The 26101-nt window shown below is 40.3% G+C and overlaps 1 protein-coding gene across 2 annotated transcripts in view; it reads right to left on the reverse strand.

Moving 5' to 3' along the window:
* Positions 1–26101, reverse strand: part of DGKQ (diacylglycerol kinase theta) — a 224149-nt gene that overhangs the window by 56086 nt on the left and 141962 nt on the right. For both annotated transcript variants that reach the window (XM_040361947.1, XM_040361938.1), the window contains exons 8-14: positions 23662–23762; positions 22463–22686; positions 13916–14006; positions 13560–13614; positions 9747–9808; positions 6755–6905; positions 4411–4449 (exon numbers count right to left, since the gene is read on the reverse strand). In XM_040361947.1, coding sequence (XP_040217881.1) covers positions 4411–4449; positions 6755–6905; positions 9747–9808; positions 13560–13614; positions 13916–14006; positions 22463–22686; positions 23662–23762 — 723 coding nt within the window. The remainder of the gene's footprint in view (positions 1–4410; positions 4450–6754; positions 6906–9746; positions 9809–13559; positions 13615–13915; positions 14007–22462; positions 22687–23661; positions 23763–26101) is intronic.

Here is a 26101-nt window from a genome sequence, read left to right on the forward strand (position 1 = left end):
GGTAGAACTTGGAAAATATATGAACAAAGGACAAGGTGGCAGCATTGCAAATCTGGGATACAGATGCTCGATTCTGAAAAGCCCAGGAGACCCCAACAAACCTGGTGGAATATGCTCTGAGGGGAAAGGGAGGAACCCGAAATTAGTTTCTCGATACACCTGGCAATGCTGAGACAGTAAGCAGGGTGTCCTCTGAAAGGGCATCAAGGTAAAACAAAAAGTTACTCAGTTTGCAAAAAGACAGTGGCTGCCATGCAGACTTTTATAGCCTTAAACCACAGCCAAACAATGAAAGTCAATTAGCTTGTCATATCGGTGCAAAACAGAGGAAAAAGTAGGACAATGTCCTTAATGAGGTGAAAAGAAGTGAACACTCTAGGTTAAAAGGAAGATTTTGAATCCCACAACCACCACAAGGCTCTTTACTAGAGTGCGATGCTGACTTAATACGCCTAAGACACATGATGGCAACCAAAAAAGCAACCTTACAGGTTAGGTTTTTCAAAGGCATTCAAAGGCGGTCTCTAAAAGACAGAAAGCACAAGGCACTTAAGGTGATACAGGTTGAGTTGGGGGGAATTGTATGAGCCACTCCATGTAGAGTATTCTTGATAATGGATTGTGAGGCAAGAGTTTTTTTGGAAAAGGGTGGATAAGGCAGAAACTTGTCCCTTCAGGTTATTCAAGACCAGAAAATGCTCAAGACTAGACTGAAGAAAGGACAAAATATAAGTGAGAGAGTATTTCCAAAGGTTAATCCTTCGGTCCTTGCAGCTTGCATAGAAGGCCTTTCATGTGTGAAAGTCAAACCTGCAGTAGTTGGATTTCCTTGTTCTGAGTAAAGTGGAAATAACTGGCTCAGCGATACTCCTATCCTTAGGGACTTTGGCTTTAATGGCATGGCTGTTAAAACCCATGTCTGAAAAGCAGGATAGAAGAGCGATCTTTGGGGCAGTAAGTCAGTTTTGTCTGGCAGGGGCCAAGGCTTGGTCTCCACATATCTGAATATGTCTGTGTACCATGTTCTTGTGGACCAATTTGCTATAATGAGAATGATTGGGGGCCTTTCCCCCCACTATATTGTGCAGCAGTCGAGGAAGGATCTTCATTGGAAGGAAGACAGTGGAATTGAGTCCAAGGAATTGCCAGAGCATTCACTGAGAAAGCTAGAGGATTCCTGATCTTGGCCATGAACTTATTCAGCATGTTGTTAAACCTGGAGACCAGAATGTTTACACCTGGTTTTCCTCACTGTAGACAGAGTTTTTGAAAGATCTCAAGGTGCAGAGGCCCCCTCTTGGGTCTAGATGTTGACGTCCTAGGAAGACCGCCTGTCAATTGTCCACTTTAGGAATGTGAACGGCTAAGAGATTTGAAATGCATTTTTTCTGCCCATGAGTTGAAATTTTCTGACCATACAATTGTTTCTTTTAGGGCTAATGATCTTCTGGTGCCCCCTTGATGATTTATGTAGGCCACTTATGTGGCATTGTCTGACTGTGAACTTGTAGAAGGGAGGTTCAATGTTGTAGAGACAATCCAAAGGCAATCAGTTGCAGAATGCAAAAATGGGATTAACTCCTGTGGGGACCAGGTATATGGATAGTCAGAAAGTTGTAAAGACCGACCCTGCCTGTCAGATTTGCATCTGTCCTTACCAAGTCCCAAGTCCTGTGAAGGAATGACTTTTACAATTTCAAGGCATGCTATGCCAGGGAGAGCTTTGTTTGGCTGAACAGAAGCATTTGGGCGATCCAAAGATTGGATTTGCTTGTTCCACCTCTTGAGGATGCTGGATTGAAGAGGTCTGGAGTGAAACTGGCAAACTGCCTGCCTCAAAGGGAATCCACCAGGAGGCCCAGAATCCTCATAAAGAAGTGAACTGAGGGGCGTGGTCATGATCTGAGGATCACAACAGTTCGATCTTTTGCTGTGTCCAAAATTAGACCCAGGTATCCAAGACAGTGTCAGAATTTGGAAAATTGATTATTCAGCCAAAAGTTTGAAGGAACTGGATGTTCTTTTGGACATTTTCATACAAAATCCTGGCTTTGGAGTCCTTCAGCCAGAGGTCACCAAGATAACGTGACATGAATGGCCTGGGTTTGTAGAAGAGCAATAAGCAGGATGGCACTTTTGTGAAGAAATTGTACAATAGTGTTGTGATGCTACCACCACCCTCTCAATCTATAATCCCATAAAATTGACAATACCTCTGCTCAGAGCACAGCCATGTACACTGTTCAAAAATCTTCATGAAAAAGTGTGGCAACATTGCATGCCATATGCAAAAAAAGTCTTTATTTCAATCCAATTAGGTAGGGACAACAATGCATAAACCTTGACATTTTCAGCCCTGTTGGGCTTTGGTCATAACAAAGATACAAAAATAAAACAGCTCAGATAAATAATCACTGCTCAGGTTTAAAAGGGTGGACGGGAATAGCATGTTAATCCTTAATATTACAGATCACCTTCCTCAAGAGTCGAGCGGTGCAGATAACAAGAACACTGTATTGTATATAATGCAAAAATACAAGTGAATTTAAAAAAGGGAGCAGCGACTGTATCCATACAGCCAATGTATTTAAATTGAAATGAATAGGACTGCCTGCATAGAACATAGCCCTCGCACAGGTGTATGCATAAGTATGCCAATGTGAAAGTGGCAGATTTCCAGCATTTTATAAGGTACAAGCTATAGCTGTACACCTATGAATCCCTTGCAGGCAAAACATGGCCCTCACACAGGTGTACACTTAGGTACATAGCAAAGAAGGGGCAGGTATAGCCATTATTTTTTTGTACTCCTAGTAAATTAAAGACTGGATTTAGAGGTCTAGGACATCTCGGATTTAGAGTGGTGCAAATGCCAATAGATGCCCCTACTGCAAGGGGTGGGGGTGCCCCTTCATTGAGAAGAGAGCTTCTGCGTTTCCTGTAGGCCGTCAACAGAGCGCATGTCCTGGCTTTTACTCCCAGCTCCCTTGCATCTATGATCAACCATTGCTAGTGAAGGAATCCACAGTAGAGTACTCATGGCTCAGGAGAACAGAATGGATGTGCTTTCCCTGGGGAAGGTGCTGCCATAACCCAGGCGTTGACCAAATTCATGTGGCTGTGTCTCTATAGAAGATGGCAGCTGGAAAGAGCAGAACAGCCAGACAGGAAAAGTCATCTAGGAGGAGTCTCTGTTACCACATCCTTCTCGAGAATATGTCCAGATAGGAGGGGAAAACTACCAAATTCAAAAGTGCTTAAGTGTTAAGAGACAAAACTATACCATACAGTATACTATGCCCGGAGGATTTAGTGTAGTTAAAAGCCAGGAACCATATATCTATAGTATATCTAGTCTATATACAGGGAAACTGTCTGACCATATCCATGATGTTGGGCCTGTTAAAGGTCCAGGCTTTGCCCATCAGTGGACATACCCCTGAAGGGATCTTCAGGGTCTGATAATCATAGAAATGGACCATGGCCATGAATTTGTATAGCACCCTTGCGGCTAACTTCACACGTTGCACTTTATGCCGAGGTAAGTGCCTAATTGCATGATCCAGTGCCCAAAGCAAACATTACTGTGTAGGTTGCCCCCCAATTCAGAAACTGTTAGGGAGTGCAAAGTAATAAGCAGTCAAATGTAAAAAAAATAACAAGAAATTTCTTCTTTGGAGGCGTAATGTTCCATCTCCTAAGGAAACTAGCAAAAATCTGAGGCCTCACAGGGTGAGCAGGGTTAGATGGGCACACTCTAGGGGCGGCCCTAGGAAAGTTTTTTCCAGTGTCCAATCAACTGACGATAGCAGCATAAAACCCATAGTCTATGAATACTAGTCCTGTACGATTAAGATAAACTACACTTCTAGAGTATAATATTGGGAACCTGTGACCATCTTCACTTCTTTCTATAAAGTAGGACATATCTGAGCGGCCAGTCATCAGGCCTGAATGGTAAAATGAGGGGAAAGGGTCGCTCTTGTGTAGTCCCAGACTCAACTCAGACCTTACAAAGGGATTTGGAGGGGCCCCAGCATATAAACTGTGCAGCGCAGCGAGAGATTAGGAATTAAGGTAGGTACTGGCAGTGTAGTGTCCCATGCCCTGAATGCACAAAGCACAGGTTTGATGTAAATTAATTCATATAATACAATGTGAAAAGACACTATTTGCCAAACAATTCGTGTGAAATTATATATACAGATTAAAAATTTTCAAAACTTTACAAGCGCTTCAAAGCCATTGCAAACTAAATGACCAGATTATTGCAACTGAAATGCCTCAAAAATGTGTAACTCGTGAGTGCACAATGTAGAGTATCTGTTGAAACTATACTTTTCAACATTCACTAATAATGCTCTAATTGGTACCATTGTGAGTGTAAAAATAGAGTACAATATACTTTACCTTGAGGGGCATAGGCTGGAACCACAGCCAACACATTTTCTGAAAAAAAAAAAAATACATTGTGACATTAAATACAAAATATAAATGAACAGAACAAAATCTTGACCCAATTTAAAAATGCAGTATAAGTTAATACAATGTGTTCTCCACATTAGCCAGCATATATCAGTGCTGGATATGTGCAAAACTGCACACAGAGCTTGTCAGCTGTGCTACAATGTTTAAATATAAACAGAAAACAAATCAGCACAATAAAAACACAATAACAAGCAGCTGAACACTAGGAGTCAATTCAAAAAATTCCTATAGTAGATATACAGAGATAGTGCAGCGCTAATCGCAAGTATATAAAGAAATCATCCAAGTGATCTTCAAAACGTGACTATAAGTAGAAGCATGCGGGTGATGAGCGTGGAATGTAGTTAACGCCGCCTGTTTACCATAGTAACGCCTTCCTGACGTATACCACACGACTTAATTTAGGGATTTATCTCCTCCCCGCTCCGATGCCGTATCACGTGATGTTGCGTCAGATCGTTATGGCAACCGTCTTATTTATAATCGGGTGCACGTTGTCTCTTCCTTACATCCGCTGAAGAAGTCCCGCCCTAAGGGACGCAACGTTCGGTTGGGAAGGACGTGACGTCACCCGCAGCCTTCTATTGTGCATCACACCGTGCGGTTTCCTGGCACTGGTTATAGTGCCTATGTTTGTAAGTGTATACATTTCTTATTAAATGTTATACTATTATTGCAGAGAGCACTATGGTCTGTCATCTTTTTACATGATTGGACATATCCCCCATTGGAATAATCTGTGAGTTTGTTTTGCCTGGTCCCTGTTGGAGCATTTGCCTGGATCATACCCTCATGGGAAGGCGCTTATGACCCTATCTAACAGAGGGTCTACCCTATGAGGTGAGCGGTCATTTCTGTCATTGGTGGAGGTTTCTCACTACATTCCACGCTCATCACCCGCATGCTTATACTTATAGTCACGTTTTGAAGATCACTTGGATGATTTCTTTATGGACTTGCGATTAGCGCTGCACTATCTCTGTATATGTACTACAATGTTCCAGTAGTAACATGGGGCATACTGATTACAGGAGAAAGCAGTGTGAGAGAGTAGAATATTAGGTGAGCCCATTAGTCTTGTGTTTTTCCTTTAACTGTCTAGTCACAGGCCAGGGGGAGGGATACGACCTGTATGTGTCGCTTAAAGTAGAACTAAAAGGCAAAACTTTTTTTTTTCAGATTTGGACGGAGTGAAGGATTAGAACCACCGTTTGGTTTGTATTGTTGTCTGTGTCCCCATTGGGGAGCTACACTCTCTTATTGTCTTGGTCACCAAGAAATTAATGCGAGGAAAAATCCAAAATTTGATCATCCACCAGAACAGGAATAGAGGAGAAATCTTTCATTTGGAACACTTCTTCCCCTGACACCTCTCTAAAGCTGTCCATGGATGGGTAATATTTGAAACAAAAATTCTTAGGGAAGAATGTTCTAAGAAAGTTCCTTCAATTTTCTCATCATTAGTGGATCAACTCGATGTTTGTTTTTGACCGCAGTGATGGGAAAACCTGAAGATGGATGCAAAATCTTTTGAAACATTCAAATGTTCTGGGAACGTCCGTACGCATTTTCCTAAAAATGTTCGATTGAAATTCTATCAATCTATGGTCAGCTTTAGTCTGAGCTCTGCTGTATAGTGGATTGCCAGAGGCTTATATCAAGTAACATTCAGGTACTTGCACTACATTCTTAAAAAAATAAAAATGGTGGATTAATATACACAGCGCTGCATTAATTTGTGTCTTTTATATCAGACTGAAGTTCAGTGCAGGTCTAATAAAGTCATTTAAAATCTGTCTTTAGTATAGTTCATGCTCCAAATTTATCTTATTAGAACTAAACTGGAACCACATTTAAAATCGGATGACTTCATTACATGAAACAAGCTATTAACCAAGCCTCAACAGCCTAACCATACATGAGCCGAAACTCCATACAAATTGAAAGAATATTTAAAGGTAAAACTAAAACTGCAGCACTGTATGTATAAATGCCATCAAGGTAAATAAAAGAAACCGTCATAATTATCAAAAAAAATAATCTGAAAAATCATCCACTACAATCATTATTGAAAAATTACATAAATATGATTTAAAACATAGGACAACTACTACATAAAATATACCCGCTTTTGCTAAAAGTACAAAACACCAACAAGACCCTCACAAATCATACAAGCCATGTAAAACCTAATAGTTAATAATAATAATAATATAAAAAATAAAAAAAAAGATGAATCCAAGATAAGTCACCTGCATTCACTTACCTTTTATTCCTAAGCTATCTCTTAAGATATTGGTGTATTCTTCTCCAGATAGCAAGACTGGCAAACCACTAACCAATAGCTCTACTTGAATATCAGGCATTGTATTTTCTTCCAAGTAAAACCTGGTTTGGCTCATTTGACGTATAGAAGTCTGAAATATAGCACAAAGGAAGTTTGTTTATTTGGCTAGTTTACAATTACAATGAATACACTGTAATACTATGTACAGTTGCAAGAAAAAGTATGTGAACCCTTTTGGAATGATAAGGATTTCTGCACAAATTGATCATAAAATGTGATTTGATCTTCATCTAAGTCACAACACTAGACAATTACAGTCTGCTTAAACTAATAACACACAAATAATTAAATGTCATCATGTTTTTATTGAACACACCATGTAAACATTCACAGTGCAGGTGGAAAAAAGTATGTGAACCCTTGGATTTAATAACCAGTTGAACCTCCTTTGGCAGCAATAACTTCAACCAAATGTTTCCTATAGTTGCAGATCAGACGTGCACAATGGTCAGGAGTAATTCTTGACCATTCCACTTTACAGAACTGTTTCAGTTCAGCAATATTCTTGGGATGTCTGGTGTGAATCACTTTCTTGAGGTCATGCCACAGCATCTCAATCGTAGAAGGAAAATCACCGCTCAAGGTATCTGGTATGTTTTGCTGTTCGTTTAAATAAAGACAACCTGTTTGGTTTGGAGTGCGGCCATCCATCCTTCATTTTACGCCCAAGCATCTCAATCGTGTTGAGGTCAGGACTCTGACTGAGCTACTCCAGAAGGCGTATTTTCTTCTGTTTAAGCCATTCTGTTGTTGATTTACTTCTATGCTTTGGGTCGTTGTCATGTTGCAACACCCATCTTATGTTGAGCTTCAGCTGGTGGACAGATGGCCTTAAGTTCTCCTGCAAAATGTCTTGATAAACTTGGGAATTCATTGTTCCTTCGATGATAGCAATCCGTCCAGGCCCTGACACAGCAAAGCAGTCCCTAACCATGATGCCCCCACCATCATACTTCACAGTTGGGATGAGGTTTTGATGTTGGTGTGCTGTGCCTCTTTTTCTCCACACATAGTGTTGTGTGTTTCTTCCAAACAACTTAACTTTGGTTTCATCTGTCCACAGAATATTTTGCCAGTACTGCTATGGAAGATCCAGGTGCTCTTGTGCAAACTGTTAACGTGCAGCAATGTTTTTTTTGGACAGCAGTGGCTTCCTCTGTGGTATCCTCCCATGAAATTCATTCTTGTTTAGCGTTTTACATATTGTAGATTTGCTAACAGGGATGTTAGCATATGCCAGAGACTTCTGTAAGTCTTCAGCCTTTAGGATTCTTCTTCACCTCATTGAGCAGTCTGCGCTGTGCTCTTGCAGTCATCTTTACTGGGTGACCACTCCTAGGGAGAGTAGCAGCAGTGCTGAACTTTCTCCATTTATAGACAATTTGTCTTACCGTGGACTGAAGAAACGGCAAGGCTTTTGGAGATACTTTTACAACCCTTTCCAGCTTTATGCAAGTCAACAATTCTTAATCGTAGGTCTTCTGAGAGCTTGTTTGTGCGAGGCATCATTCACATCAGGCAATGCTTCTTGTGAAAAGCAAACCCAGAACTGGTGTGTGTTTCTAATAGGGCAGGGCAGCTGTAACCAACACCTCCAATATCATTTCATTGATTGGATTCCAGTTGGCTAACACCTCACTCCAATTAGCTCTTGGAGATGCCATTAGTCTAGGGGTTCACATACTTTTTCCACCTGCACTGTGAATGTTTTAAGAGAAGGAATTGCAAGCAGCCTGTATACAATACAGATAGAAAGAATGGCATTCAGTACATTAACCACTTAAGACCCGGACCATTATGCAGGTTAAGGACCTTGCCCCTTTTTGCGATTCGGCACTGCGTCGCTTTAACTGACAATTGCGCGGTCGTGCAACGTAGCTCCCAAACAAAATTGGCGTCCTTTTTTTCCCACAAAGAGAGCTTTCTTTTGGTGGTATTTGATCACCTCTGCGGGTTTTTTTTTTTTGCGCTATAAACAAATATAGGAGCGACAATTTTGAAAAAAAAACAATATTTTTTACTTTTTGCTATAATAAATATCCCCCAAAAATATATATAAAAAAATGTCTTTCCTCCATTTAGGCCAATACATATTATTCTACCTATTTTAGGTAAAAAAAAAAAATCGCAATAAGCATTTATCGATTGGTTTGCGCAAAATTTATAGCGTTTACAAAATAGGGGATAGTTTTATTGCATTTTTATTAATAATTTTTTTTTTTTTACTACTAATGGCGGCGATCAGCGATTTTTTTCATGACTGCGACATTATGGCGGACACATCGGACAATTTTGACAAATTTTTGGGACCATTGTCATTTTCACAGCAAAAAGTGCTATAAAAATGCATTGTTTACTGTGAAAATGACAATTGCAGTTTATGAGTTAACCACTAGGGGGCGCTGTAGGGGTTAAGTTTGACCTCATATGTGTTTCTAACTGTAGGGGGCGGGGCTGGATGTGTGACATCATGGATCGTCTTTCCCTATATCAGAGAACAGACGATCAATGACACTGCCACAACTAAGAACAGGGAAGGTGTGTTTACACACACCTCTCCCCGTTCTTCAGCTCGGTGACCGGTCACGGAGCTTCGGACCAGGTCGCGAGTGTGCCAGCGCGCTCGCGACCCCACGGCTGGGCTTAAAGAGACACGTACAGGTACATAATTGTGCCCAGCCGTGCCATTCTGCCAACGTATATCGGCGTGAAGGGGTCCTTAAGTGGTTAAAAACATTTATAATCCAAGTTTAGTTCAATGAGTCACCCTAAATTTTCTAGCAATTAGATTTCCCTGATAAACGTCTTTTGCTCCCAACAACTTTAGTGGTTTGCTTGTTAATTTCTTTCTCGGGGTGTTCTCAGTGGCGACTCTTTAGAAAAATTGAAAAAGTAATTAAAAGTAACAAACCTTGCGAATATCTTTTAATCGCTCAAGTATTAATTCTTCAACTGGAAGCACCATTCTCTGCACTGCATCAAAAGAGAGATTAATAATAACAATCATCATCATGAAATGCTGTCAGATTAGACATAGTCATCTTCTTTTTTGTGGTGTCCCTTAGTACAGAAGGGGCTAGCACAGTATGTGTGCATGTATATAAAGTTAATTTGTCGGTTACAGAAAGTTGAACAAATAAAGTTATCTTTCAGAAATGCATATGCTCAGAACTGTTCCCGCAAAAGAAACAGTGCTGGTGAGATGCAAATTATTCTTCTCCACTCCAGTGCCATTTCCACTGACCATACATAAGCTGAAAGCAGGCCACATTTATACTGGCACTCTTGTGTTGAGCATTTTTTAATGCAGAAATTATCTGGGAAGGATAAACTAATTTTAGCCTGCCCAGATCACTTTTTTTCTGCACTTAGATGCTCCTGCTTTAGGTGCCAAATTCACACCAGATGGTGGTGTGGAAAACCTGCATTCTGTGTGCGTTTCCTGCAGTTCAAAACGCACTGCAGTTGGGATCTGCAGCGGGTGTCAATGTTAAGTAATCATCACTCCAAACGCAGGTCGCAACCTGTGTTGCTATGGCCTATATTGTTAGTGATGTTTATAGTTAAGAGAGTGAATTGGAAAATTTCAAGATCAAGTGTTGGTTTAAAAGCTATGCCTCCCCTATTGATATGCAAAGGAGCCAGTTGGAGTGCGCCATGAGCTCAGTACAGGAAATTATGTACAGGAAGTGAGGGGAGGACTTTGAACAAGCCATGTACTCAGAAACAAGGAAGAGTTGCTCTGAGAAATTGTGACAAGGAACAGCTCATTGGAGGACTCAGACACAAGCAGCCATGAGAAGATTCCATTACCAGGAAACCAAAGTTAAGTAGCTGATTAGTATACTTATGCCTATAACATACATTGCAGTCCAGCACGATTCACCCATTCAAAATAAATGGGCTCAAATCACACTGCACCTCATGTGCATTTCACAGGAACACGCTTTGCGATTCCTGGTGTGAACTGACCCGTAAGCAGGTTTAGTCACGTTTAGAGTTTCAAAATGGATATTGGACGCCCAGAGAATTCTATTTTCTATAAACACAGTTAAATTGATGGCAGCTAAAAACGCACAGTGTTAATAGCACCTTTGCAAAATCATTACATGCATATTTATGCATTTAGAAAGGTCATCCAAATGCATAGAAATGAAGGTTTGACCGTGCCAGTGTGAATGGGGTCTACAAGGTAATAACAGGGCAAGGTAAAAACTTGGTACTCCAAGAAAAAGCATAGGTGTTGTTCCTGCCTTCCACAACATGACACCTCCCTAAGGTGTACGTTTATTAAAATGAGAATTTTTTTTCTTAGTTCAGTTCTCAAAAGGAAAATGATTTCTTCTGCAGCCCGTTTATAAAGCTGAGAACTTCAGTTCTCAGAGGGTGAACAGAGGATACGTTTTTCCTCTGAGATCAGTGTAAAAGTGGGTGGGCGGCCTGTAATCTCAGGAGATATTGTAAGATTACAGTGCAGCCAAGTTCAAAAAAGAAAACCAAAGTTTAAAGGAACATGTAATGACATGTACAGACACTTTATAACTAAGTAAATATTCAGTATCTCACAAAAGTGATTACACCCCTCACATTTTTGTAATTATTTTATTATATCTTTTCATGTGGCAACACTGAAGAAATGACACTTTGCTACAATGTAAGGTAGTGAGTGTACAGCTTGTATAACAGTGTAAATTTGCTGTCCCCTCAAAATAACTCAACACACAGCCATTAATGTCTAAACTGCTGGCAACAAAAGTGAGTACACCCCTGAGTAAAAATGTCCAAATTGGGCCCAAAATGTCACTATTTTGTGTGGCCACCATTATTTTCCAGCACTGCCTTAACCCTTTTGGGCATGGAGTTCACCAGAGCTTCACAGGTTGCCATTGGAGTCCTCTTCCACTCCTCCATGATGACATCACGGAGCTGGTGGATGTTAGAGACCTTGCACTCCTTCACCTTACGTTTGAGGATGCCCCACAGTTGCTCTATAGGGTTTAAGTCTGAAGACATGCTTGGCCAGTCCATCTAACCATCACCTTTACTCTCAGCTTATTTAGCAAGGCAGTGGTCGTCTTGGAGGTATGTTTGGGGTCGTTATGTTGGAATACTGCCCTCAGGCCGATGCTCTGCTTCAGTATGTCACAGTACATGTTGGCATTCATGGTTCCCTCAATGAGCTGTAGCTCCCCAGTGCCAACAGCACTCGTGCAACCCCAGACACCATTACAGTCCCACCACCATGCTTGACTGTAGGCAAGACACACTTGTCTTTGTGCTCCTCCTGGTTGACGCTTACCATCTGAACCAAATAAGTTTATCTTAGTCACATTAGACCACAGGACATGGTTCTAGTAATCCATGTCCTTAGTCTGCTTGTCTTCAGCAAACTATTTGCGGGCTTTCTTGTGCATCATCTTAGGAACAGGCGAGGCCTGTTCTAAGTGGAACCTGTCCTGTTAAACTACTGTTGGTCTTGGCCACCGTGCTGCAGCTTAGTTTCTGGGTCATAGCAATCTTCTTATAGCCTAGGCGATCTTTATGTAGAGAAACCATTCTTTTTTTCAGATCCTCAGAGTTATTTGCCATGAGGTGCCATGTTGAACTTCCAGTGACCAGTATGAGAGAGTGAGAGTTATAACACCAAATGTAACACACCTGCTTCCCATTCACACCTGAGACCTTGTAGCTGAGTCACATGACATTGGGGAGGAAAAATGGCCAATTGGGCAGAATATGGACACGTTCACCTAGGGGTGTACTCACACTTGTTGCCAGCGATTTAGACATTAATGGCTGTGTGTTAAGCTATTTTGAGGTGACAGCAAATTTACACTGTTATACAAGCTGCAGACTCACTACTTTACATTGTAGCAAAGTATAATTTCTTCAGTGTTGTCACATAAAAAGGTATAATAAAATATTTACAAAAACTTGAGGGGTGTACTCACATCTTCCTTTAGGCCCCTTTCACATTGAGGCGTTTTTCATGCGGTACAACGCCAAAAATAGCGCTGCTATACCACATGAAAAAAACGTGCCCTGCAGGCTTCAATGTGAAAGCCCTAAGGCTTTCACACTGAAGCGGTGCAGTAACAGGACCGCTCCAAAAGTCCTGCTAGCCGCATCTTTGGAGCGGTATAGGAGCGGGGTGTTTACCGCGCCTTCCCATTGAAATCAATGGGAAACCACGGTAATACCGCCCGCAATGCGCCTCTGTATTAACCCTTTTTCGCCCGCTAGCGGGGGTTAAAACCGCTAGCGCCCGAATATCGCCGTAAATACGACGGTATATCGGCACTACAAATAGCGTGGCTATACCGTCACCGCACCTCCACTGCCCAATGTGAAAGCAGCCTTAATCGCACCAGCTTCTCCACCCCTGAGCTATTGAATCTGGAAGGGAGATATTTCAGTGTAACCGCTGTGAGATCTTCAGATCTCACTTTAATAAACTGTCCGTTTGTGACAGAACGGTTGTGGGCTGTGATGAGAGGTCAAGAATATGTTCTCTGCTCCTCATCTCCGGTACATAAACCGGAACACACCAGCCGTGATCCTGAGGATCCTGGTTGATCTTCGTTTCATAAACGGACACCTAAACCTGCAATAAATATGCTGCAACATTGTAAATGTTTGCACATTTTCACTAAAGTCTACAGTATATACAATGCCTGCTCTATTTTACCATTGTCATCGCAGAAAAAAAAATCAAACTTCTTACCTTGCTTGCTACCCATAAGAATTTCCACAAGCCTGAAATCCTCTAGATTTTCTTTCTACAAAAGAACATGCAAAATCTATGTAAATATATATATATTGTACAAATTGAATACAGAAAGACAGATTGCTGTGGTAAAATGTTTTATTTACATGCATCACTAAAAAGCACAGTAATGTGGTGCATTTTATTTTGAACAGAACCCCAACGCACTATTCCAGTAGTGGACAACAGACCTCAGCTGTTGCCTTGCATTGGTGGCCTGTTCAAAACAAAAGAGCTGCCTTATGGCACAAAACAACATTTCAAAGAAATGTGTACAGCCACTTAAAGATAATATAGAATGAAACTGATGATACCTGACGGCAAACTTGTGACAGAACCTCCTGAATTACATTCTGCACGGTGTTCTCAGAATTCACAGAAATGGAAATATATGCCACACCAACTCTAAGAAAGAAAAATAAACAACAGACATTATACCTACATCCTGAAATATGAGCCCACCTACGGTAGTGACACAATATGAATAGTGTCCTACCACTCTTCCAGTGTTCCTAGCCAGAAAACCTGACTGCAGTCATTCAATAATAACATAGTCAACACACTAAAAGTGGCATGCCACAATCTAAAATAATAGCTTTTCTATAAAACTAGACCAAGAAAAGCCATCAGACTATGCTAACCACACTGTAGAGAAACAAAGTACCCTATTGAACCAAACATACTGCACTTATTGACAAGGCAACATTAAATGAGGAGCCTTCAGATGCTCTGACACATCCAAATCATATCAAAGCTTTTTTGAGATATTAGAGGTTGCCGGATCTTCCACCTTCTAGTTGCCCACGTATTTACTTACCAGTTATTCTGTAGATACAATTGCAGTACATGAGCATAATGGAGATGGCAAGAACTCTAAAACTAGAAACCTTAAAACGGGAGTGAAAGGAGTCAGGACCTTAGACCTGCTCAGCATCAGAAGTAATACTTTTACTGAACTTGGTGTACAGCAGAGGAAGTACTTTTAACACGCTTGAATTATAAATATATTTGCCATCAGAAAGAAGCCTCTGAATGCTCTGGTAATATGAATGCTAGGTCACTTTTTACCCCTATTTATTAAGAAGCCACATAGCTGGAGCTGCCCTCGCAGCTGGAACCCCAACTTTTTGTTGGTCACCCGAATAATCACATCCACCCCATTATCCAAAAATATCTCTATGGAGCAGTCTTCAAACATAATTCTTGGAAGTAGTACCTCTACCCTTAAAACCTTGAATATAAACAAGCTTCATCTATTATGCGGTGGAAGAACACATCAACATCTGAAAGATAAAATGTATCTAAAAACAAAAAGGGTTTTCATTGCCGTCTGCATCCCTCTTAGGAAATTCATTCTATTTGTTCTGGTTATCAGCAAGACTGAAAGCGATGGATAATCCAACTTTTTCAATTGTCATCATAACAGGACTAAATGAGGAATCTTCAAATGGGGGCATATGTTTCAATTACAAAATGTTAAAGATGGGCTTTCCTCTTATTTACTGTTGTGTCTACAGGGCAAGAAAGGATAATAACTATTCTGGTTGGACACAGGTGGCAAAAAAATACCTGGGAAGGGTTTTGGCCATTCCATACTTCATCAAAAATGCCAAAAATGGTTTCAGATACACTTTATAGGCATGTGCAGACACTATCCTCCTTACAGACTACACATCAATGTTCTGACTTCCGGAAACCCCTGGTGCTTTGTACAGCCACCCATAGACATGAATGGGGGTAGGCTGCTGTATGCAGGTATGCACTGCCACTCGTAGAAAATGGCATGTGAACGCAGACTCTCTGAGTTCAGAGACTTACATATGCATGCACCACTGAGGACGGATCATATATCAGGTTAAGGTGGTCATCAGGGAAAATAAAAATTCACAATATAAATTTTGATCTAGTATAATGGACTATGTAATGGTAAACTGTATTATTACAACTAGTATTCATTACTTAAATTGTTCAGTAATGTCCGTACTTTGTGTTAAAAGGAAAATGTTCACCTTCCTTTTAGCCACATTGTCTGTATATGGCATCTTATGGTCTATTATATTTCATCTACAGAGGACAACAAAATTCACCAAGGCAAAACATTCTGAAGCTTCTTACTAAAAAAAAAAAAAAATGATGTGCACAACAAAATAAGACCATATGTAGAGTTAGAAGCCGCTCAAATCCGGCCCAGTTGTTCAGATGTAAATATGGCGGTGTATGGCCTCATCCAGCACTGCTCCAGCCATGCCCCCTGGCCAAGTAGTCAGAGCAGCGCTGGTAGAGGCCATACATAGCCATATCCACATCTGAAGCACTGGATCAGATTTGTCCACACTTCTGATTTATTGCCCGATTCCACTTAATGACTAGGGACACCTGTTGTCCTCCAGCTTTGAGCAACACTCCACGTCTACAAGTGATCACAAAATAAGAACAGCTAGGAATAGTGGGCCAGATTCACTTTCAAATTTGCTGCGTCGTATCTTTATTTGTAATTCACAAACAAAGATATGACGGCTTTTGGCTAAGATCCGACAGGCGTACGGCTTCGTACGCCTTCGGATCTTAGGATGCAATACTTCGGCGACCGCTGGGTGGAGTTCGCGTCGTTTTCCGCGTCGGGTATGCAAATTAGCTGTTTACGGCGATCCACGAAGGTACGTGCGTTCGTCGCATTCTCTTACGTCGTCGCTAGTCGGTTTTTCCCGTCGCAAACTTACGCCTGCTATTTCATGGCTGAGATTTAGACCAGCCATGTTAAAGTATGGCCGTCGTTCCCGCGTCGAATTTCAATTTTTTTTTGTTTTTGCGCAAGACGTCCGGGGGTATACGAAAGGACGTAACGCACGTCGCCGTTCAAAAAACACGTCGGGCGCCGTAATTTCGCGCAAAGCACGGCGGGAAATTTCCTAACGGAGCATGCGCAGAACGTTCGGCGCGGGAACGCGCCTAATTTAAATGGTACACGCCCCATTTGAATTAGGCGGGCTTGTGCCGAACGCATTTACATTACACCGCCGCAAGTTTACAGGCAAGTGCTTTGTGAATCAAGCACTTGCGCTGAAAACTTACGGCGGTGTAACATAAACGAGATACGTTACGCCGCAGCGCAGGTACCTGAATCTGGCCCAGTGTTTTTAAAAACTTTATCTAAGAACCCAAACATTTCTAATAACATCTAGGATTTATTAGAAAGGTAGAGTTGTATTTTAAGATTAATATTTATATAATATAGTAAAAATATCTTGCTCAAAACATTAAAATTTCCAAAATGTCTAGCACAGTGAAGATGCTACTATTATGGATAACTCTTTTTTTTTTAAATGAAAATAATGAGTGCATTAAAGCAGTTGTAAAGCCTCAATTTCCTTAATTAACATATTATACTTACCCGCACTGTGAAATTTTTCAAAGAGTGGCCCCTGAACCTCCTCTTCTGGGGTCCCCCGCCGACATTTTCTGCTCTTCCTCTTTTTCTCTGAGTGCCCCACAGTAAGCCACTTGCTAAGGGCACACTCATGCAGATGTGCTCCCGAGCCGGGCTGTGTGTGTCTATAGACACAAACAGCTCGATTCAGCCCTACCCCTGTTCCCTCCTTACAGGCTTTGACTGACTCCTGTCGAGTCTTCCCTGAGAAGAGAGATAAGGCGGAAGAGCAGCTGTAGACAGGCACAGCGCTAGAGAGAAAGAGGGCTCAGGTGAGAGTTTGCCTTAACAATATAACTACATTAAGTATTGTTTTTACAGGAAAATAAAGATAAGACACTGTGAGCAAACATCATTGAAAATCTAACCCCCAGTTTTGAACAGCATTTTAGAAATGATAAGGCTTTAGTAGTTTGTACACACGTAAAAACCACAAGAATAACGTTATCAACATTCACCACATCCTCTTAACTGGTCATTATAGCCTTTGACAAATGTCAAGTCTCTTCCTGTTTTTAAGTGAAATCTAGTAGTTAACACAAGAAAACTCACACTAAAGAGAGCTTGAGATGTGCAAGTAAACTTCTGAAAAGTCAGATACAGGAAATAGTGTGACAATAAAATGAGACAAATATCTGAACAGAGAAAACTCGGAAACATCCCATGTTTATACTCACAAATGGCAATTGTGACACTGTATTCCAAGTCCTACCATTAACCTGTAGTTCCAAGGATGCTAGCAGCAATAATTGTACACCCTGCAGAAAGCTGTGTAATTGATTGATTTAAAATTTAGCTATGAGTAAAATAATAATTGACAAATCTACTGGCAGAATCAAGCCATAAGAATAAGGGAGAACTCGGGGTGGGGGGAATGCAATGTGTTATACCAGTAACAGACTGTATCATGTAGTTTTTATCTTTCCTATAGTTTGAACTTAAAGTATGGAACCGTTTAGTTACCTTTTAAAATCTCAAATCAGGATTGATCAGTACCAGTGATCAAGGAACAGGGATTGCAAGTATGCAAACTATGATCGGACCCATGGTTTTAAAGAACCCACCGATCATTTACAGTACATTTACTTAGTGGATCTGATGAAAGACTTAAAGGGGTTGTAAATGTAAAAGTTTTTTCACCTTAATGCATCCTATGCATTAAGGGGCGCACTGGGGGAGGGGCCGAGTGATACAGTCAGCGGCTATGGTACTGGGGCACAGAATACTCCTGCACCCTTATGGGGACAAAGCTCCAACACCACTGAGGGAAAAGGGAGCTCTGTGCATTGCCCACTTTTCAGTGTACTCCCTTCCTACAGTGCATCCGGAAAGTATTCACAGCACGTCACTTTTTCCACATTTTGTTATGTTACAGCCTTATTCCAAAATGCATTACATTTATTATATTCCTCAAAATTCTAGAAACAATACCCCATAATGATGACGTCAAATTTATTAAAAAACATGTGCATACAGTGGATAGAAAAAGTCTATACACCCCTGTTGGGTTGTCAGGTTTCTGTGATGTAAATAAGTAAGACAACGATAAATAGTTTCAGAACTTTTTCCACCTTTAATGTGACCTATAAACTGTACAACTCAATTGAAAAACAAACTGAAAACACTAAAATAATTTGGTTGCATAAGTGTGTAAACCTTCTTATAAAACTGGCATGTAGCTGTGTTCAGAATTAAGCAATAACATCCAAACTCATGTTAAATAAGAGTCAGTACTTGCTATCATTTAAAGTGCCTCCGATTAATCCCCCAAAAAGTTTAGCTGTTCCAATAGGTCTTTCCTGACATTTTCTTATTTGCATCCTACAGCAAAAGTCATGGTCCAGAGAGCTTCCAAAACATTAGAGGAGAGGGTACAATTTTTTTTCCAAGGCATTATATATACCATGAAACACAGTGAAGACAGTTATCATCAAGTGGAGAAAGTATGGCACAACAGTGACATTACCAAGAACTGGACGTCCCTACAAAATGTATGAAAAGACGAGAAGAAAACTGGTCAGGGAGGCTGCCAAGAGGAGCTGCAGGAATATCTGTCAAGTACTGGCTGTGTGGTACATGTGACAACAATCTCTTGTATTCTTCATATGTCTGGGCTATGGGGTAGAGTGGCAAGATTCCAAAAGATATTTTTGGCACAAACACAACATTGCACCTCACCAAAAGAGCACCATACCAACAGTAAAACATGATGGAGGCAGCATCATACTTTGGGGCTGTTTTTTTTCCCCTTCAGCTGGAACAAGGGCCGTAGTCAACATAGAGGGAGTTATAAACAGTTCCAAATACTAGTCAATATTGGCACAAAACCTTCAGGCTACTAGAAAGCTGAACATGAAGAGGAACTTCATCTTTTAGCATGCCAACGACCCAAAGCATATATCCAAATCAACAAAGGAATGGCTTCACCAGAAGATTAAAGTTTTGGAATGGCCCAGCCAGAGCTCAGACCTGAATCTGATTGACAATCTGTGGGGTGATGTGAAGAGCGCTGTGCACAGGAGATGCCCTCCCAATCTGACAGATTTGGAGTGTTTTTGCAAAGCAGGATGGGCAAATATTGCCAAGTCAAGATGTGCCATGTTGATAAACTCATATGCAAAAAGACTGAGTGCTGTAATAAAATCAAAAGTCTTAGGAATGTTCTGTAGACCTCCGAGACAGGACTGTATCTGGGGAAGGGTAAGGAAAATTTTCTGCAGCATTAAAGGTCCAAATGAGCACAGTGCTCTCCTTCATGCGTAAATGGAAGTAGTTTGGAATCACCAGGACTCTTCCTAGAGCGGACCGCTTGGCCAATTTGAGCAATCGGGGAGAAGGGCCGTCGTCAGGGAGGTGACCAAGAACCCAATGGTCACGCTGCTAGAGCTGCAACGTTTCTCTGTGGAGGAGAGCCTTCCAGAAGAACAACCATCTCTGCAGAACTCCACCAATCAGGCCTGTATGGTAGAGTGCCCAGATGGAAGCCACTCCTCAGTAAAAGGGACATGACAGCCCGCCTGAAGTTTGCCAAAAGAAACAAAATTCTCTGGTCTGATGAAACAAAGATTGAACTCTTTGGCCTCTTTTGCAAGCATCATGTCTGGAGAAACCAGGCAACGCTCATTACCTGGCCAATACCATCCCTACAGTGAAGAATGGTGGTGGCAGCATCATGCTATGGGGATGTTTTTCAGTGGCAGGAACTGGGAGACTAGTCAGGATCCTGGAAAAGATGAATGCAGCAATGTAGAGACATCCATGCTAAAAACCTGCTCCAAAGTGCTCTAGACCTCAGAAGGTTCATCTTTCAACAGGACAATGACCCTAAGCACACAGCCAAGATAACAAAGGAGTGGCTACGGAACAACTCTGTGAATGTCATTGAGTGACCCAGCCAGAGCCCGGACTTGAACCCAATTGAACCCGATCGAACATCTTTGGAAAAGTCTGAAAATGTCTGAACCGACGCTCCCCATCAAACATGATGGAACTTGAGAGGTTCTGCTGAGAAGAATGTGAGAAACTGCCCAAAAATAGGTATGCCAAGGTTGTAGCATCACACGAAAAAAGATTTGAGGCTGTAATTGGTGCCAAAGGTGCTTCAACCAAGTATTGAGCAAAGGCTGTGAATACTTATGTACATGTGATTTTTTTATTTATTTGTTATTTTTAATAAATATGCAAAGATTTCAAACAAACTTCTTTCACATTGTCATTATAAGGTATTGAAAAAGTATATATAACGTGTTTAAACCAATAAACCAAAAATTATATATAAAACAGTGCTCAAGTGTGTGTGATCCACACTGTGATGAATAATAAATAATAATAATCCAAATATAAATGCAAATGAGTCAAAAGCCCGTGATAAAAGTGTTCATAGAAAAACAAAGTTCATGGAAGAGCGAAAAGGAAAAACACTTCTTTCTCTCCTTCAAGGTGTAAAATCTTCAAAACATATTCAAAGAAATCTTCCACCACACCCGATGTGAAAAAATAGTGAATCCTCCACCAATAGAAATGGCCACTCACCAGAACTATATGCCTAGCACTCTCGTGTTTTGGCACAGTAGCTTTGTTATAGTTCGTTTACATCAACAGGCGAGCTTCCGTTCCCAGACAGGTGGACAAGTAAGATCCTCATAAATGAAGAAAGTGTGACATAGTGTAAAACCGTAAAAGTAATTTAATCACAAACCACAAGCAAAATCTTCAAAAGATGCACTCACACAATGCCAAAATTCAAAAGCGTGATAAATACACAGCAAAATTTATTTTCTGGGTCCGCCGAGACCGTTGCATTTCAGCCGCACAATACAGAGGAATCTTTGCTGTGTATTATTTATCTGGGAACGGAAGCTCGCCTGTTGATATAAACGAACTATAACAAAGCTACTGTGCCAAAACACGAGAGTGCTAGGCATATAGTTCCGGTGAGTGGCCATTTCTATTGGTGGAGGATTCACAATTTTTTCACATCGGGTGTGGTGGAAGATTTCTTTGAATATGTTTTGAAGATTTTACACCTTGAAGGAGAGAAAGAAGTGTTTTTCCTTTTCGCTCTTCCATGAACTTTATGTTTTTCTATGAACACTTTTATCACGGGCTTTTGACTCATTTGCATTTATATTTGGATTATTATTATTTATTATTCATCACAGTGTGGATCACACACACTTGAGCGCTGTTTTATATATAATTTTTGGTTTATTGGTTTAAACACGTTATATATACTTTTTCATATTGACACTTTTAGAACAGCAGCTGTGATTTCTACTATTGTTGTTGTCCTGAGCGCAGAGGTGTGAATCAATAGGGCGCCATTGTTTGATCACACTTTTTTTCATTATAAGGTATTGTTTGTAGAATTTTGAGGAAAATAAGGTTGTAAAATAACAAAATGTGGAAAAAGTGAAGCTCTGTGAATACTTTCTGGACCCACTGTTTGAATAGCATTGCTTAGAGGAGGCTATCAATACATGGTTAATTACATGTTTGTCAGTATAGAACAGTGGTTTCCAAACCGTGGCCCAGGGGTCAGATGCATCCCTTTGAGCATTATTTCTCCCAATGGTACAAGGAAATATTCTACCAAGGATGGGGCAATCTTCCTACCACTGAAATCAACCGCTGACCCCTGTAGATTGACTTGTGTAAACCAGCCTGCCTATACATGGAATAAAAATGTGTCCCGCCTCGGCTGAATTTTGATCTTTGATTTTTTTTCTGTGCACAGACAGGCTTCATGGCTGCACCAGTCACTTAAAACAACCAACAATATTTCACAAAAGTTTTTGGGACCTAATGAAGATGAGGGCAGAATAGTGGTATGTAAAGTGGGAAATAAAGTGAATTAAACATAGCTAAGAAAATGAACCCAGAGTAAGAAATTGGCCATGTTGAGTAGTATGCCTATAATATTACTAAAACCTACCTCATCCAGCCAAGATAGACTTTAATGACTTCTCTCTCCTTTGGTTTTGCCCCAATTATCCAAGCCTCAGGTGTTGCCTCTTTAAACACTGAACTGACTTTGCCATCATCTATTGCTCCATTTCTGTTGATGACATCATCAGAGACCAATGTCTGCGGAGTTAGCGTCTGAAGCTCATAATCTTGTGGGTCATCAGGAATGTAGAATGCCCTCAAAGATGCCTCCTGCAATAGAAGCAAAAATAATAATTCTTTAAACAAATCAAGCATTTAAAGATGAATTTCAGGTATGATATACTCTAGTTTTACAATCATACTGGTTTAGCTTGGACCAATGTAAATAAGTATATACCATATCTGGCTGATGCCCCTGCAAGATAGATTCACTGAAGTATAGACACCACTACTTCAGTGATCTTCACTTAATTTCAGATCCTGTGCCGAGCAGCTGGCCTTATGCATTCTGAACGCAGGAGCAGCACAGGACCTGAAATCAAGTGAGAATGCAATGTTCTATGTGCATCTGTGAAATGCTTTACCATCTCTTTCGGATATATGAACTCACAATAGGGAAAATTCTGCTGGCCTTTGTGCTGTATTGTTCTCATATTATATTATCATCTGGTAGCTTGCCTTATGTCAGGTGAATGTTTGGTCAGAGTAACTGCTGGGACATACTCACTGTATTGGCTAGGTGGAGTTATTGGCAGAAGTATAAACACAGATCAGATGTGGGTAAGAAGAACTGGCCCGCATAGCAAGACTATATTCAGGCTTTTTAGATGCCGCCATCACTAAGAAGAAAAGGCAAAGTCTTGAAACAGTCATTCATTTGGGAAATGCAAAGCACTCTCTGAATGGTGCCTGTGCGGAGTGGCTGACCTTCTGTGTTCAGAATGCATCAGGCCAGCTGCTCAGTACAGGACTCAAAAGCAGGTGGAAATCACTGGAATAGTGGTGTCTACTTCTCTATAACAGGTATAACACATGCATAGTTACGTTGGTCCAAGGTGAACCAATGTAACTATGTATAAAATAGTAATACCTGGAATTTCTTCTTTACCAGTAAAGACATGGCAATACCTTTGGCACATTTCACAAAGCACCAATTTCTTAATGCTACAGGATAAGTGACTTCACAGCTCAGCCTGCCACTATTTTCTACAAGTATAGGATAAATGGCTGAAAAGCCTAGCTTACCACAGCTTCTTCACTCTTCGTGATCCTTGGAACAGAAATAATCCGTGGCTGATTCCGCTTTACTGCATCAAGACCATCGTAAATCTTTAAAGTTTGCTTGCCTGGAAGGAAAATCATTAAGAAACAGTTAATTTTGTAGTACAAGTACACATGTTTTATGTTAACAAAATGGTTCCTGGAATATAGGACAGTGATCTGTAAATTAGCATCACCAAATAACTAAGGATTGTCCATTTTTGCTAAAGGGTAAATGAATCCAGAAATTATATTTCAGTTATAGGTGGAATGTATAGTATATGGATTGCACTACCCTGGTGGTTGACCTACATCCACCTAATCCTGTGCAATAATTACAATTATTAACCCCTATACATATCACCCATAAATGACAATCCACCAAACAATCTGTGTATATAAATTAACCTTAACCTGAAGACATTTTTTAGAGAAAGGCGATTCCAATGACACACAACACAGCACTGTATATAAGCATAGTTCTTTGAAAAATAAATCTACGTTTAATCCCAAATTGAGTTCTAACCAACACATAGAAGTTTTCCAAAAAATGGGGGAAAAAGAAATTAAGACTATAACATCAGAGAAACCAGAAAAAGACAATAGAATATGGCAAGGTATAAGAAAATTAGAGAAACGCAAGAACATAGTAGTGAGACTGGCGGACAAGGGGGGGAGGACTCGTAATTCTAACTAAAAAAAATATAAATTGGAATTGGAAAGACTAGTGCAAGATAAAACAACATACCAAGTAATTAAAAATAATCCAAATAAACAACTGAGAAATAAACTGAAGGAATTTTTGAATAAAGGCATTGCAGATAGAATAATAAACAAAAAAGAAGGGAGATATTTATTACCTGAGGCCCCGCGGGTACCAATCATATACCAGGTACCTAAAATGCATAAGAGTAAAACCAAACCACCTGGTAGACCGATAATTAGTGGTATAGGATCGGTCCACTCACGACTGGGCGAATACCTTGACGTTTTCCTACAGCCTTTGGCAGGAAAAGGACAGGCATTCATTAAAGGACAGCAGGGATGTTATCCAGCAGATTGGACAAATTGAAGTAGATGATTCCACGTTGCTTGTCACAATAGACGTGGAATCATTATATACCAACATCAAACAGGCTGATGCACTAGCAGCAACAGCCTGGGCAATGAAGAATCAATCAGATCTTAAATTAAAACAAATAAAAAAATTCATATTGGAGGGATTACGGATGGCCATGGGGAACAACTTTTTCTAAGGTGGCCATAATTATTACAGACAAATTAAAGGGGTGGGAATGGGGAACAAATATGCCCCAAGTGTGGCCAATGTTTTTCTAAATAAGTGGGAGGCAGAGGAGATTTTTGGGAAATCTTGGCCACACATATTAACTTACAGGAGATTTATAGATGATATCCTGATTGTCTGGAAAGGCAATCGGGAGGAGTTGCAGAAATGTATTCAACACATAGGCGAGAACCAGTATGACATCAAATTTACTGTAAATGTCCACCAGGATGTGATCCATTTCTTGGATTTGGAAATATTCAAGAATGGTAGCAACCTACATACAAGAACATATTTCAAGGACACAGACACAAACGGCTAGATACCGATCAATAGCTGCCACCATGCGCAATGGAAAAGGGGCATACCAAAAGGGCAGTTCATTAGAATAAAACGGAACTGCAACTCAATGGAAGACTACTACACACAAACGGCAATACTGATTGATAGGGTTATGAACGAAGTAATTTAGAAGTAATTAGAGAAAAAATAGGCCACAGAGATAGAAACTCCCTACTACAGAGTAAAAGCAGAGAGAATATAGAAAAGGAAAGAATCCCATTTATAACGGGATTCAACACACAATATAAAACATTTTAAGGAATTGTAAAGAAATATTGGCCAATTATCTGCAATAACCCACAGCTGAATAAGATAAGACCATAGCGTCTCTAGGCACTTCAGGGACGTACATCAGAAAGACCCTATGCTCCTTAGATTCTACGCCATAGACAGAATAGAAAAAAACTGGAGAAATTCAAATATGCAAAGGGAAATCTCCCGTAATGAAACATCCTGGATATTCAAATTAAATACAATGAAGCCATACGGGATGAATGTAGAATTGGACGTCAACTGCTTCATAGATGATTATTAATAATACATTTTTTCGTATTTTTTCATTTTTTATTTTTCATTCCCCATACTTTGTATTTTTATTTCATTTTACTTTTATATTTTTATTTTCTTCTTCCCCTATTTTTATTTTAAATTATTCCCATTTTTTAGTTGTGTAGCAGTTGATGCCCAATTAAACAAAACTATCAAGAAACACTTTTTTTCATATACATGCGCAGATTTTTCGTATATTTTGGGTGCGTGTATATATAGGTGCATAAAAGTGCATATTTTATTTTATTT

This window comes from Rana temporaria, chromosome 1 (genome assembly GCF_905171775.1).
Source record: "Rana temporaria chromosome 1, aRanTem1.1, whole genome shotgun sequence".
Lineage (NCBI taxonomy): Eukaryota > Metazoa > Chordata > Amphibia > Anura > Ranidae > Rana > Rana temporaria.